We start from the raw sequence: 12,777 nt of genomic DNA, 5'->3' as shown, positions 1-12,777 counted from the left end.
GAGCAGATGCACAGTTCTTATTTCACTGCACTTCTCTCCAGAATGCCCGTGTTAAAGGAATTGCAGATGCGTAAATTCACTGTCGCAGACGATAGATATAGCTCTTTACCCTGTAATTGGGAGCATATAACCAAGCTTGAGATAACGGCCACTCTAGGCCCCGACCAAGTCATCACAATCTTATCCTCCACACCAAAAATGGAGTCAATCACCCTCTCTATTGGTCTGTCTACTCCCCACGTATTTCACGATCTTCGTGTCGTGCAGCTCAATAACTTGGTTGAAATGAAATTGACATTTCTGCGGCTGTTCACCCAGGTCTCAATGACGATGCATCGTCCAGATGTGATTTCGGCTTTTGAGGCTGAAATAACGTCTATATTCGATTGCATCCAATGTACTGCCTTGTATTCCCTCAGCTTCCTTTGCCATCATGTACTACTATCACGGCTACCATTCATTGGACTACCTTTACACGCTCTTGAGACTCTTGAGCTAACAATGCCAATGACGGTGGAGATGATGGCAGATTGCATCTCCAAGACTCCGAATCTGGTCAACTTTCAACTAACGGATCTCGATGATGTATCGACGGGACCGCAACTTCATGCCGACCCTCTACAAGAGTCGTACCTCCAGAGACTCACCCCCTCATCGGACTCACCTACTGCGCCGCTTTGGTGGCCCAAACTCCAAAATATCCGCATTCTTAGCCGACTCATGTCGCCTTACGCCTACAGGTACGCCAACGCTTTCTCTACCTCAACTTTAACAAGGTTCCTCAAGACTCGCTCCGAATCAAATTCTTTGTCTGTTCCTCGTCTGAAATCCTGCGACATCCTTTTCCGCCAACGCCCGGCTTTCTCAGAAGCGGAGCTACAGACTTTGCGTAACCTCAAAGAGAAAAGGGGGCTGAAGCTAAGATTGAACGGGGCCAGATGTCCTTCTGTATGGGAATTCGGTCCAGATTCACCTGAGACTGGCTTGGTAGAGCCTTTGAATGGAACCAAATTATCTGATATGGAATGCATCTTTGGGACGGATGTTATTGTTTGAGTCTCTAACTAAAGCATGGACCAATTATTTATTATATTTAATAATTAGGACTGCTTGATTGCTTCGAGAGGCAAGCACAGTAGTCACTGAGAACCTGCATTAATTATAATTCTCAGAGCCGCATGTTACCACAAATTACTTCAGCGTACTGACAATTCACGCACTTTGTCTAAAGTAGACGGTTGTCAAAGCTATTCTTCCCATCAGTTCATGATGATAGTATGCTTGTATCCTAGTGAAATTGATAGGTGTTGTTTAGGGAAATGGAAGCAATACTGAACTGCCACAATAAAATACAATTGTTATTCATGTATTCCTTATCATCAGCTACCAAATATTCACCGTGGCTATAACAGGCGTCATTTCTATATTTGCCTGTTCAATGCAGAATGATATTCCTAGGCGCTTTGGTCGTGTCAATTATCGACTAGTAACATCTTGCGCAAACAGCTTGAAAACGTATCTTACCAAAATATCACCTGTATTTAATTGTTTGGGTTGTCCCGACGCTAACTTCACACCGTTAATGTAGGTCCCGTTCGAGGAATCTAGATCTTGAACAAAGACCTTCACGAAAGATCCCGAGTCAGTATCATGGAACGGTGATGTGTTGGAATCGAACCTTTCCATCTTGTTCCAACCATACTAAGGCATGTCTCTTGCTGACAGGATTTAAACCGACACCACTGGCGTACGAAAAGTATCCATTGCTCAGCGATTCTGCTTTCAACGGGTCATCTTCGTAAATCCCTTGACGTCCCAGTAAAACAGGTAAGCCAAGCTCTAAACTGATTTGCTTCGGGAGAAAAAGGAGCGACGACTCGGTTGGCGTTAGTGTGAGTGTTTTGGCAATCATCGCGAATATATCGAAGCGCGTAGAGATATGAGAGTGACAATGGTGGTCGCACAAGATTAAGAAACAGGTAGAAGAAAATGTTATCAGCAGGCACAGAGTCGGGGTGATCCCGGGTTGATCTTTGTGGGTCCATGTAGGCGCCTGCGTCCCACAAAAAGACAAGGAACAAGTGTCAAAGTTGTCAGCTAGCATGGCAATGAAATGCGGCTTGAATGCGAGATTTGACACCAGCTTGCGCATGTGCATCCTTTGAAATCAATGGAAATGTAGCGGATGTGAGGGAGATGGGTAGTTGTTTTTCCAACGACGTTTGCTTGAAGGTAGCAGGGACAACCCGGTCTGCGACTGTGACGATTGCGACTGCACACCCATGCCCGAACATTCCGAGTACCCAACTAAAGCTATTGTAAGAGCGAGGATATTATGTCTGGTCTAAATTTCGGAAATATCACACACTGGGATAGGGCCTAAATTTAATAAGAGCCCTACTATCACGAAAGCTTGAACGACCAGAGTGTGCTAAGATGTGCTATAGCAGCAATTTACGATGTCAATGTCTCTCTCCCGACGATTTACTCAACTTAAAGACTGTTCGTCTAGATCCGTAGTCCGCTCGAGCCTCCATCCGATGCTCCTTCCTTATAGAATCGATACATTGATACAACTAGCGAAAATGTTCAGCGTGAATATTTATCAATCCAGGTCGCCGTACAACTGACGACGGCGGTGTTGATCGACAGGAATATCCTTCAAAGCAGAACTTCGCTTCGCTTTTGAGACTGTTAGAAATTGATCATTGTCTTAAAATCGAGGAAAACATATACCTTTCTCGGAAGTACCTCCCTTCGCATTTCCACCAGAGATGCCTAAAGTGAATGAAAACTTTAAAAAGGTGAAAAGGCGGGGAATAAGAATGGAGCTGCATACCTCGTTCACCTTGGGATAGATCAAGCCAGGCCTGGAACCATTTATTGAAGTTTACTTGCGCCCAATATCTGCTAGTAGCATCCTTGGCTTCGACCATCTCATCGATGTGGGCATTCAATTCCTCGTCCTGTTTACTGACATCCTGTTTCTTGACATCATTTGATGAGCCGGCCCATTTGGAAAGGATCTTCATCTGGTAGAAATCGGATAATGTAGAAATTTTTTGAAGTATGTGATCGGAACTATTTGGTTGTTGTTTCTGAAAGGCGGGACGTAGCTGAGTAATAAGTATCGCCAAGGCATGCTTGACCAAGGTCGACGGGTTCCGTGATTGCGAGAAAGTGGTAAGCCTATCCTTAAGGAGCTGACTCGATTGCAGATTCGAGATCAGGGATTTCAAAAGTTGCTTGTAGGAAGCATCTTTAGTCGGTTCTTTGGAAAGTTCAATCAACCTCTTCTCCAAGGGCTCGATTACAGCTAGATCCACCGTCCCCCAGACCTTTCCCTCGTTGACTCCGAATTGTCTCTCTCTGAGTTGTCTCTCTATAGAGCGTAAAGCAGACAAAGCATCAGTCACAGTAAGCGAATCCAGAGAATATGAATGCCAACCTTGCGATTTCAGAAAACCAGGTTGGAGAAGAGAAGGAACATCTGTAACTATTCCGACCTCTGAAACAGAAACAGGGAGAGCAAGTACGGAGGCAGCCCCTGCAGCGAGGAGAGCACCAAGGACAGTATATATTTGCACCATTGCGCTCTTTATAAGCTTTATTACGCTTGAGGAGAAGACTTGTGTGAGAGTAGATGTGAAGTGCGCGGCACCAAAGTTGTTAGTTGGAAGGAGTGTTGAGAACCAGCTAAGAGGTTCGTACGAAAAATTAGAGATCTTTTATATATACCGAAAAATTAGTGCGAGAGGCGATGCCAGGTAGGGTCGATTCCGAAGGACCTTGTGGAGTCTGTGCGGAGCATCCGATTCCAGCCGATTCCTCGTTATGGCAATTATTCACATGTGTGTAAGTTGCTTCTCCCCTTGTCTCCCCTGTAGTAGCAGGATAGGATAGGATCTTGTCTTATCTCGTAGACGCAGTTGTTTACTTTGCTTCATGCAATGATAGGGAGCAATTGGTAGATTAGTGGGATTTGGGAAGAAGATTGGAGGACTGATTGGAGATAGAGGCGATGAAGGAAAACAAAGGCTAAATCGTAAACTCATCAGAGTCATATATCCTCACACAACATGTTCGAGGAAACATCCTTTTCTTATATCAATTAAACATGTACCACTTGTGCAGTGGCGGCAGAGGTTTATGGGGAAAACCAGCTCTTACTCCTCCTTTTTTCAGGACTCAGCGTCGAGAAACTTGTGTAAGCGCTTGGAAAGTCCGGCCGTTCCTTATGTAATGCCAACTCGCTTCTTCGGCGTTCGCCTTGATCCTTACTCTAATTCACAGCAACGCCGCCGTCGTCAACCGTCGTCCTACGGTGATGATTTGACAGTGACTGGTCGACCCATTCGAGCGCCAAGTTTGAGTGCTAGCATCGATGCTGGAAATGAGTGGAAATGTTTGGAGTTCGATGTTCAAACGAAGTTCACCATTCAGTTGCCCGCAAATGCACGTCAAAACCTCTTCAACCAAATAACTTGAAATGAGGCACCATCTGAAATCTGTGAAAACCGCGTAAAATGGTAGATATTGATCGCAAGCCGTCGGGTCATTTTCCAGTGCGCATTGACGCCTATTGACGCATGGCTTCAACTATATTGATGCAAATATAAAATGCCCAGGCTTCACTTCTCTAACCCTCAGAGCTGGTCTCGCACCTCCACGAACGAACAATACTTGTGCTGTGCACTTCACACCCACAAGATTTTCTTCATTTGATCTCTTTCTTCTACTCAGAATTTGCCATGGTTTATACACGTACCGTACTCAGCACTTTCTTAGTTGTTGGAAATGCCTTTGTATTCGCCGCTCCTGTTTCTGAGAGCAATACCGGCGGTCTCGCGACCGAGATTTCTTCATTGCGCTCCAGCTCTGGACCAGGTTAGCATTGCTACGTCTCACATGTGGGGTAACGAAAATTTAACTTCATACTTCTACCATAGGCAGAGAAGGTGAATCTCTTCTTGATCTCTTTGAGCTTTGAGCTTTATATTCTCCTTAGGTTCTTCCAACAGTGGTGAGCTCAAGAATAATAAACGTTCCTCCCCGCAGCATGGCTCACCGGATCGTATGTCCTCTCGATTTTCCCGAAAGCGGAGTTCTGATTGATCCTCCGTCTAATTCAAAGCGTGGTCCCCTGCTTCTACTGCCACTGGTCTCGAGAGTTTAGACCGGGAAGATTCTCTCGCTCCTTACGGAACCCCAACCAACCCCCCCGACCGAGACGACCCTCATCCCGCCCCCAATTCCCATACCCTTATCGACTCTAATACACCCAAAAAGGAGATCAAACAGAGAATAAATAATTTAGTGAGATATGGGCCTCTCAGGGAAAGGGCACAAGAGCTCCTGTCAAATGAACATCCTCCGCAACCGCACCTTTGGAACATCTTCCTGGGTATTTTCAGACACCCGTCCCATGACCATGACCATGTGCTCATTAAATGTGACGATCTACTCACTGACCTGAAGGATGTCCCAGATACAACAATTCAGCTTCAAGCAATCCTCCTTTGGATCACTCCCGCTATTTCCCAAACTGACAGAGAGCAATTGACGAAGATTGTTGGCAAGCTGAAAGCTGATCCTATGGACAAGGGCAGGATAAAATGGGGTCAATGCATTCCCAGCATGTATCTCAAGTACGATTTAATGTTCTTCAACGCGGCTTTCAACATGCGTTCCCGCGCGCTTGACGACGTGTTTGAACGTCAGAATTCACACTCTGTTTCGGACTTCCTGACAGATTCTCAAGAACTTCGTCTTTCTGCCAGAGATACGCAAGGCGCCCATTGCTGTAAAGTTCCTCTTACTTTTACTTATCCTTTGGTTGTTGAATATTCGCTCAAATCAGGTGGTAGCGAGAGTAAATGTGTCACAAGCGAAGGGGGTCCGAAAAGTATGTTTCGAGTTTTCGTTCATTGTGCATCGAATTCTCAAACTCCATTGTTTTTCCGGAAGGTCCCAGCACCGGTGGTATAAAACATCGTCGCCGTCGTGCCTACGGTGACGACTTGGATTGAAGTGGTACCGAGCTGTAGTGTAGAATCAATGTTGGAAGTGTTCTTTGCCTTTCGACGTTCAAGTTGTATACTTTGCTCGCAATTAATTCTTGTTCGTTGAACAATATTCGTCCTCCAACTGACCCGAATAGGTAAATGTACGATCCGAAACCCGACTTGTCACCACGCAGCGTCTTTTTGTACAGCACCGCCATCTCTAGTCATTCTTACCACGGTCCTCAGCAGCCCTTTTAGCCTTGTCGTCTGCGTCCCGGGGGCGTCCTCTCGTTTCAATATCAGCTGTGCATACCTGTGCAGCTTGAAATATACAGGTTCGCAAAGTCATGCGAGTTGGAACTGCTTCCAAATTCCAATATTTCAGAGCACTGAGAATAACGATGATTGAAAGAGGTGGCTAGTCGTTCCTTGCATCTCCGAGCTGGTCTCTTCAGGATGGCATAGGATAGTTCAATTATACTGGCTAGGTCAGTCTTTGTACTATCAACAGGCGAATCTTGTATCACCGCCGCGTGTCCAATAACAATCTAACGCTATCATTATTTGAGTTCTACCCGACAAAATCCCTATATGGTTCACCCACACACCATTCTTATTGCTCACTTCGCTTTCGGAGCTGTCTCTGCGCTTGCAGTCCCAGTTCCAGAAGATCTTTCCAGCGCTCTCGCAGCTCGGACGTTCCAATATGGACAGCGCTCATTATTGCCTTCTCCTCCGGTAAACCAAATTTTCTTGTCGATGATCAAAATTCGAACCAGTTGTCTCAATCCGGTTATCTATTGCCAGTGGTTTCGAGGATAAAGAACGAGATCCTCTCAGTCCATTTGAATCACTCAAAATCCCCGCTTTCTAACGTCATCCAATCCGACATCACTGGCACCTCCAACACGCGAAATACTTCGTCAGATAAACGATTTAGTGCTATACGGGCCGCTTAGGAACAGGCTTCAAAATTTCCTATCGAACTCATATCCTCCGGCTAAACCTACCTGGAATGCCCTCTTCGATATTCTAAGGAACCCTCACGACCACTCATCCAGAACCAAACGTGACGGCATTCTCAATGACATAGAGGAAGTAGATGCGAACATCCAGCTCAAGATAATTATTCTCTGAATTAGTGAAACCACCACTGAAGCCGATCGACAGGAATTGAAAACGATCGCTTGCAAGTTGAAGGTAAAACCTCAAGAGGATATCTCTCGACTCTGTTGATGACCTGTGGTTGAAGTACAACGAAGAGTTGATGAATTATAAGGCAGCCCTTGCGCGCGCTCTTCCTTAAGGTTCCCGGTAAAGTTGAGAACTGAACATTGTGCTTAGTATACTGCTCTTTTTGTCCGTTAAATTTTATTGACCTGAAAAAGAAAGGTCGCTAGAGGTCCCTACGGTGTCAGATTATAAGATATCAATCTATCACGCTCTGCAAGAGCTTACGCCTTAGGCTTTTGACGCGATACAGTGCTCTTTAGCTATGTATTAAGCAAGTTGGGTTCCGGAAGCCCCACAGACGGATTAAGTCCCCCTGAGGTCCGGCAACCCTTGGTACAGTAAGGTAATCAAATTCTCTTTTGACAACTCCATTCCGATGAACCATTACATGCATCACAGCCTCTAGAACCTCCCATCCTAATAGAACTCCCATGAATCTCGAATTTCTGTGCCTCCCCGGTTCTTGGCCTCATCATACTAAATTAGATATTAGTCTAATTGCTTATGTCCTTAGGGGTTAGGGGTTCTTAGCTCAAATATACGGCTTTCCAGACCGCTTGTTTGTATTAGGATGTTTTAGGTAGTGAATAATTGAATTTCGGTTGTATTTGAGCGACAACTGGAATTCCTCCACTATTGAGATGAATTGTCTCACAGGTAGTACATAGACGTTGATAGACATTTCAGTTTTCGACCTAATGAAGTTGTTGAATTGCCCGAAGCGACATGTGGAGACAGTAGTAGTGAACCGCCAACGGTGTGAGAAGACGATTTTTAATGCCCACTCCTCGGAGTCTGTTCCAATAAAAGTACATCGCTCTAATCATATAAATTGGAACCTCAAATATGAGGTTCAGACTGGTCCAGAAGATCGGTGAATTTGAGAGGTCAGTTACACTCGGGTACATTACATTTTAATCATTCAGTGGAGTATTCAAAACCTATTTCACTAACTGGGGGATCTGTTCGCAGACAATTGTAGCGGGACTCCTGAGAAAATATTTATGAGTAGATAAACGGACGCGACTCTGTGTTATTCTACTTAACCTTTTTTCTTCTCCCTATAAACGCGTCAATAATGATGTAAATCCTTCAAAGATATCCAACTAGACTTACGTTTTCGTGCCAGCTTATTTGGGCCTTGATTTCGGGCCCACCGAACAGAATCACTATCTGAAACTGGGCTTGGTGATAAAAGCGGCCATCATGGACGCCGGCAGTCTTTACTGCAGCAGATACATCAGCATAAACAGTACCCCAAGTACTGAACATTCCTAGTTGAACACAGTATAATTAGCAAGCCGAAAGATATCAGCGTCGTCGCAGAAAACATACGAGGTTCAAGGTCAGTCCACTGAGGAGAAGAGGATTTCCCTCTATACACTATAATTTCTGCAGATATTTCTCGGTAGGCAGCTCGTGTACTGCTTTCCAGAAAGAATTGTTCCTTGAATTCTGTTTCTTCATGTACTTGCGCTCCCTAAGAGAAGTTCAATTTCAACATGTATCATACCGAGGACCTTACTTTTGTTACTATAGCACTAAACACGTTGGGAATAACCTTCCGTCCCGAAGGTGCTGTGATCATCGTAGCCCGCCGGCGCATATGTTCCAGGTCGTAAGGATCATATGCCCTCACACAGTCTGTACCATAAGTGAACCGAGCTACTCTCACCGAAACAAAATGATCGAGGTAGTAAGATAAAGCCCCGTCAGCGACGGCTTTGTTCCTGAAGAGAATATGATTCAGACCTTGCCGAGGTGAAAAGTTATGTACGGGTTGTGTAGAACTCACAAAAATGCATCTGGTCGACTAACAGTCAAACCCAAAGGCTCTAGCTCATTTTTGAGCTGTGAGAACAACCAATCGTTCGCTGAAAATCCACCAGCCAGAAACACCGCCTAAAAGCATTACCTATTCAATGTCAAGACTTTTTTACAATCCATATATACGTACACCGATGAGTACTGCAGCATCTTTGCGTTGTTCCTTGACAGCCTGGATGATAGCCTTGATAGAGGGCTCGAAGAAAGTTTTAACAATATTCCTCCATTGTCCGTGAGATTTGTATACTCTAAGTCGTGTAATGAAAAATGACTTACCCAGGAATCTTCAGTTGCCCTGCTTTGATATCCACACTGGGGTCACGATCCCTAAAGGTGCCAAATTTTATGAAAACCGGATCGTCTGGGTTCCGAAAAGTATGTTTAGCATCAGAATCGAATATAGACGCGATTTGTTGAACATCTTCTTCACTCCCAAATCGGGAGTTTCGAAGCCTCTCTGTGTTACATAGATCATCTTTAGTTATGCAACATGTAGAAGCGGTCCTACTCGCCTAGTAAGTAATTGTGTGCTCGCCGTCCTACGAATACTGATCCCTGACCAACACCTACAGAGAGATCATCAGCTTCGTTCACGGATCAAAGATGGACCTTTGGATTGCTTACACTGAGAGGTGACAATCTCTTCGAATGAGCCGGAAGGTGTCTGGCGGTAACCACTCAAGTCTACAGTGCCACCTCCTGCATCCACGATGATCACACCTTCGTCTTTCTGCTCGCTTTACATGAGAACTGGGACCGAAGCATTCGGTGATCATTTAAAAGCTGACCTTGAACGGTATATTCCTATTGATGCAGAAATGCAAACTTGCTTCGCCTTCTGTGACGAAGTGGACGCGCTCCTGACTTTCGACCTCGGACACAAGGCCCGCCATAATGGCTGCTCGGCGCATTTGTCCTTGTTGAGAAACCTCCCAGCCATTAGGATGTGCTAGGATGAAGTCGATGTTGTGCTCTACAGAATTCCAGTGATGGCCTCCGAGCGTGTCACGTTGAATGTATGACTTTGTACATTCGAACAGATACCGAAGGAAGTCTGAAAAAACCGCAACTGGGGTTTTATTCCCCGGAAGGGCGGGAATGTCGAAATCCAGTTGTAATGAATCAGGGCGGAGGTGCAGCTTGAACCTGCGTGCGGTGATGAAACATGAGTACTTGGGTGGCAGAGTGGGTCAAATCTCACCATGAGACTTTAATAAAACCTTCCTCTTCTGCTTGCTCGATGAAAGCCGGTTCCATGGCCTCGGAACCGACAGCCCGAACGGTTCCTTCCTTATCATAATAGAGGATCGATGGTATCTTCGCTGACCCACCGACTTTTGCTTGCGCCGGAAAACTAAGTAATTTTTTAGAATGTTCGGCCAACTAAGAAACCTGAAATCACCTCGTAACACCCTGAGTTATCGGTACCGATCCAGGGTCAAGAATAGAGTACGAAACTCCACTGAAAGTTGTCCCAACATCAAGAGCTATGATCAGCTTGCGTAAGTGCCCGTCGTATGGCTTACGAGTCGGAGCGTTGTTGGGATTGGGCAGTTGCATGATTTGTTGTGCGAAAGAGTTTCTGCGACCGTTGAAAGTATATAACCATTGCACTACGACTAGTATGTTCGAGGGTTCAGCTACGGTCGCTGCGCATTAGAAGACCATCCAAAGTATAGGCAGACGGAGCGCCGAGAGAAGCGTTAATTTGAATTCGAAGAAGAGACAAACTATCCAAGTCTAGTATAGCTAGCGATCAAGGGTCCTTCACCTAAACACTCGTTCAATTGCGATCGTTGTGGGCGGGTGGTGGAAAACGCTGCGGCAAGTCAAGAGAAGCCAAAAGCATCTTTGAAGTTTGTACCGAACAACACGATATGCTGCAAACCGCACGTACACAAGGGCTGTATGCGGATAAACACGACACAGATACACGTTTGGGGCGCAATAATAGCACATTGTCTTCGGAGGAATATCAGAGAGGTAATGACGGGGCATATATGAAAAACATAACGAAGGAGGGGAGACTGTTTGACACGTTGCCGCCTCGTGGTGTTCAAAGGAAGTGCACCAAAAACCATCGGGTAAAAGCCAGGCATGGAGAGTATATCTCTTCTACTGATGTCCTCAGTCACGACCACCACTTTTCCAACCACCCTGGCATATTATGGCGCTGGGATCATCGGCTTTTTCACTCTCGCATCTTTTGGCATGAAGAAAATCTTTGGCTGTTTTCGCTGGATCCCGTTTTCACGGAACGATCTCTCCACAAACGTCATCCAGGACTTAAGGCAGACGTTATCACAAAGAGATGCTGAGATTGCGGAACTTCGAGAATCTCTTTCTACTGCGGAGAACAGGTCGACGAATACAGCACGAGAATTGGAAGCCTCGAGGAAAGAAATCGAACACGTGAATCGAACACGGACTAATTTGGAAAAGCGTGCAAGGGAGGCGCTGGTAGGGAAAGAAGCGCTGGAGCATGAGTTGGGCACTCGAGCAGAGGAGCTGGCTACGTCGAGAGAGGACGCGAACACTATCCAGGAGGCACTGAACCAGACAAAGACGCTGTTGGATATGCGGACCGCAGAGCTTAAGGTCGCACAAGCGTTCCTACCGAGATCAGATCGATACGCGGGAGCAGACATTATGAAGATGGTTGAATCACTCAATTCAGAGATCCACCAGACCGCATCCATCATGGCAGACGTGTTTTCACCAGACTTGCAGGGCCCAGGAACAGTTCTTGGTGATGGCGAGGTGGGATTACACGAGGCTGCTGTGCACACTGAAGAAATCTTGGGAGAGGGTATGGCAAAGATGCTTCAGACGTTCAACCACCAGGAAGAGAATATCCTCCTCCAGATCGCGTTCCAAGCATCGATGTGCGCGTTCACCGAATGGATCATGGACTCTTGGTGTTATCATGACAGGGATTCAGAAGTCGAGGCTGTGCTGCAGGAGACATACGAACAACTACGAGAAACAGGTAAGCTGTGGGACGTGCATCCTCGTTCGTAACACGTTTTGAAGATATCTTTGGGTATCGCCTATTAGAGGAACAGCCCGTGTCTGCAAGGTGGCGTATCCTAACCCGAAAATATGTTCGTAAACTCTACCCTAGAGTTGAACAACCAAATCTAGCATATCACATCCTTGCCGCATGTGCCAACATCTTGATCACCTCCGGCCTTCACGAATCGGAACAAGGGCTCTTGGACAAGCTCGCAACACGATTTGCCGACAGAGTAGCACTGATAGTCGAAAGAGCCGTCCATCTAAACAATGTCATTGGCGACGACATCACCTCTTGCGAGTTTGTTCCGATCTATTGCACGCCGGATGTCGCCTTCGACCCCAGTACGATGGAAAACGCCACTGAAAATGGATCTGCGACGGCAGGTCATGAGGCCATTTTTGTGCATAACGAGAACAAGATCCTTTGTACGACGGATTTGGGACTTTTGAAGGCAGAGAAGGTGCACGGAGAGGAGGGGACGTGGAATAATACAGTTTTACTCAAACCAAAGATCGTTATGCCATCTGGTTTGACCGCCTCACCCACCGAATCCGAATCCCCTGATTGGAGGACTCAATCACTCCATGGAGAGCGAGAAGAGTCGTAATCACAGCTGGATCTGTAGTATTTGTCACTCATTTTCAATGACCTTTCATGATATGCTGTATAAGAAACTTACCTTCATTAGTCAGA

At 45.9% G+C, this 12,777-nt stretch overlaps 6 protein-coding genes across 6 annotated transcripts; 2 read left to right on the top strand and 4 right to left on the bottom strand.

The window, feature by feature from the left end:
• Nucleotides 1-1,476: 1,476 nt before the first annotated feature.
• C8R40DRAFT_1176024 (uncharacterized protein) lies at nt 1,477-1,912 on the bottom strand (the record flags this gene model as incomplete). Its single annotated transcript, XM_046232441.1, has 2 exons — nt 1,477-1,623; nt 1,679-1,912. 2 exons carry the CDS (start codon nt 1,910-1,912, stop codon nt 1,477-1,479), a joined length of 381 nt encoding a protein of 126 aa, XP_046081204.1.
• A 596-nt stretch (nt 1,913-2,508) lies between these two features.
• Nucleotides 2,509-3,590, bottom strand: C8R40DRAFT_1073562 (uncharacterized protein; the record flags this gene model as incomplete). The annotated part of the gene is made up of 5 exons (XM_046226598.1): nt 2,509-2,576; nt 2,632-2,691; nt 2,737-2,778; nt 2,840-3,382; nt 3,449-3,590. 5 exons carry the CDS (start codon nt 3,588-3,590, stop codon nt 2,509-2,511), a joined length of 855 nt encoding a protein of 284 aa, XP_046081203.1.
• Nucleotides 3,591-4,751: 1,161 nt separating this feature from the next.
• Nucleotides 4,752-6,029, top strand: C8R40DRAFT_1176022 (uncharacterized protein; the record flags this gene model as incomplete). The annotated part of the gene is made up of 5 exons (XM_046232440.1): nt 4,752-4,887; nt 4,950-4,958; nt 5,009-5,074; nt 5,135-5,905; nt 5,968-6,029. The coding sequence occupies 5 exons, from the start codon at nt 4,752-4,754 to the stop codon at nt 6,027-6,029; spliced, it is 1,044 nt and encodes a 347-aa protein (XP_046081202.1).
• A 985-nt stretch (nt 6,030-7,014) lies between these two features.
• Nucleotides 7,015-8,016, bottom strand: C8R40DRAFT_1127992 (uncharacterized protein). The gene is made up of 2 exons (XM_046229075.1): nt 7,176-8,016; nt 7,015-7,120 (listed from the first exon to the last, which is right to left on the bottom strand). Exon 1 carries the CDS (start codon nt 7,669-7,671, stop codon nt 7,495-7,497), a length of 177 nt encoding a protein of 58 aa, XP_046081201.1. The 5' UTR covers nt 7,672-8,016; the 3' UTR covers nt 7,015-7,120; nt 7,176-7,494.
• On the bottom strand, nt 8,017-11,063 carry C8R40DRAFT_1127987 (uncharacterized protein). Its single transcript, XM_046229074.1, has 13 exons — nt 10,468-11,063; nt 10,267-10,419; nt 9,854-10,211; nt 9,690-9,795; nt 9,578-9,631; nt 9,342-9,522; nt 9,196-9,286; nt 9,034-9,140; nt 8,764-8,968; nt 8,574-8,718; nt 8,355-8,512; nt 8,286-8,299; nt 8,017-8,228 (listed from the first exon to the last, which is right to left on the bottom strand). The coding sequence occupies exons 1-13, from the start codon at nt 10,623-10,625 to the stop codon at nt 8,180-8,182; spliced, it is 1,779 nt and encodes a 592-aa protein (XP_046081200.1). The 5' UTR covers nt 10,626-11,063; the 3' UTR covers nt 8,017-8,179.
• A 99-nt stretch (nt 11,064-11,162) lies between these two features.
• C8R40DRAFT_1073559 (uncharacterized protein) lies at nt 11,163-12,691 on the top strand (the record flags this gene model as incomplete). The annotated part of the gene is made up of 2 exons (XM_046226597.1): nt 11,163-12,054; nt 12,099-12,691. The coding sequence occupies 2 exons, from the start codon at nt 11,163-11,165 to the stop codon at nt 12,689-12,691; spliced, it is 1,485 nt and encodes a 494-aa protein (XP_046081199.1).
• Between the last annotated feature and the right edge of the window lie 86 nt (nt 12,692-12,777).

This window comes from Lentinula edodes (genome assembly GCF_021015755.1).
Source record: "Lentinula edodes strain Le(Bin) 0899 ss11 chromosome Unknown C8R40scaffold_48, whole genome shotgun sequence".
Classification (NCBI taxonomy): domain Eukaryota; kingdom Fungi; phylum Basidiomycota; class Agaricomycetes; order Agaricales; family Omphalotaceae; genus Lentinula; species Lentinula edodes.
Note: the sequence above shows the minus strand (reverse complement) of the source record. Positions and strands in the feature narration are given on the sequence as shown.

What these genes read in the sequence shown, in the direction of transcription:
- C8R40DRAFT_1127992 (XM_046229075.1), bottom strand. Translation starts at nt 7,671, where the DNA reads ATGGGAGTTCTATTAGGATGGGAGGTTCTAGAGGCTGTGATGCATGTA.
- C8R40DRAFT_1127987 (XM_046229074.1), bottom strand. Translation starts at nt 10,625, where the DNA reads ATGCAACTGCCCAATCCCAACAACGCTCCGACTCGTAAGCCATACGAC. An exon ending in GGGCAACTGAAGATTCCTGG is followed by an intron (nt 9,287 to 9,341) that starts GTAAGTCATTTT and finishes CGGACAATGGAG; the next exon opens with GAATATTGTTAAAACTTTCT. An exon ending in GTGGACTGACCTTGAACCTC is followed by an intron (nt 8,513 to 8,573) that starts GTATGTTTTCTG and finishes GTGTTCAACTAG; the next exon opens with GAATGTTCAGTACTTGGGGT.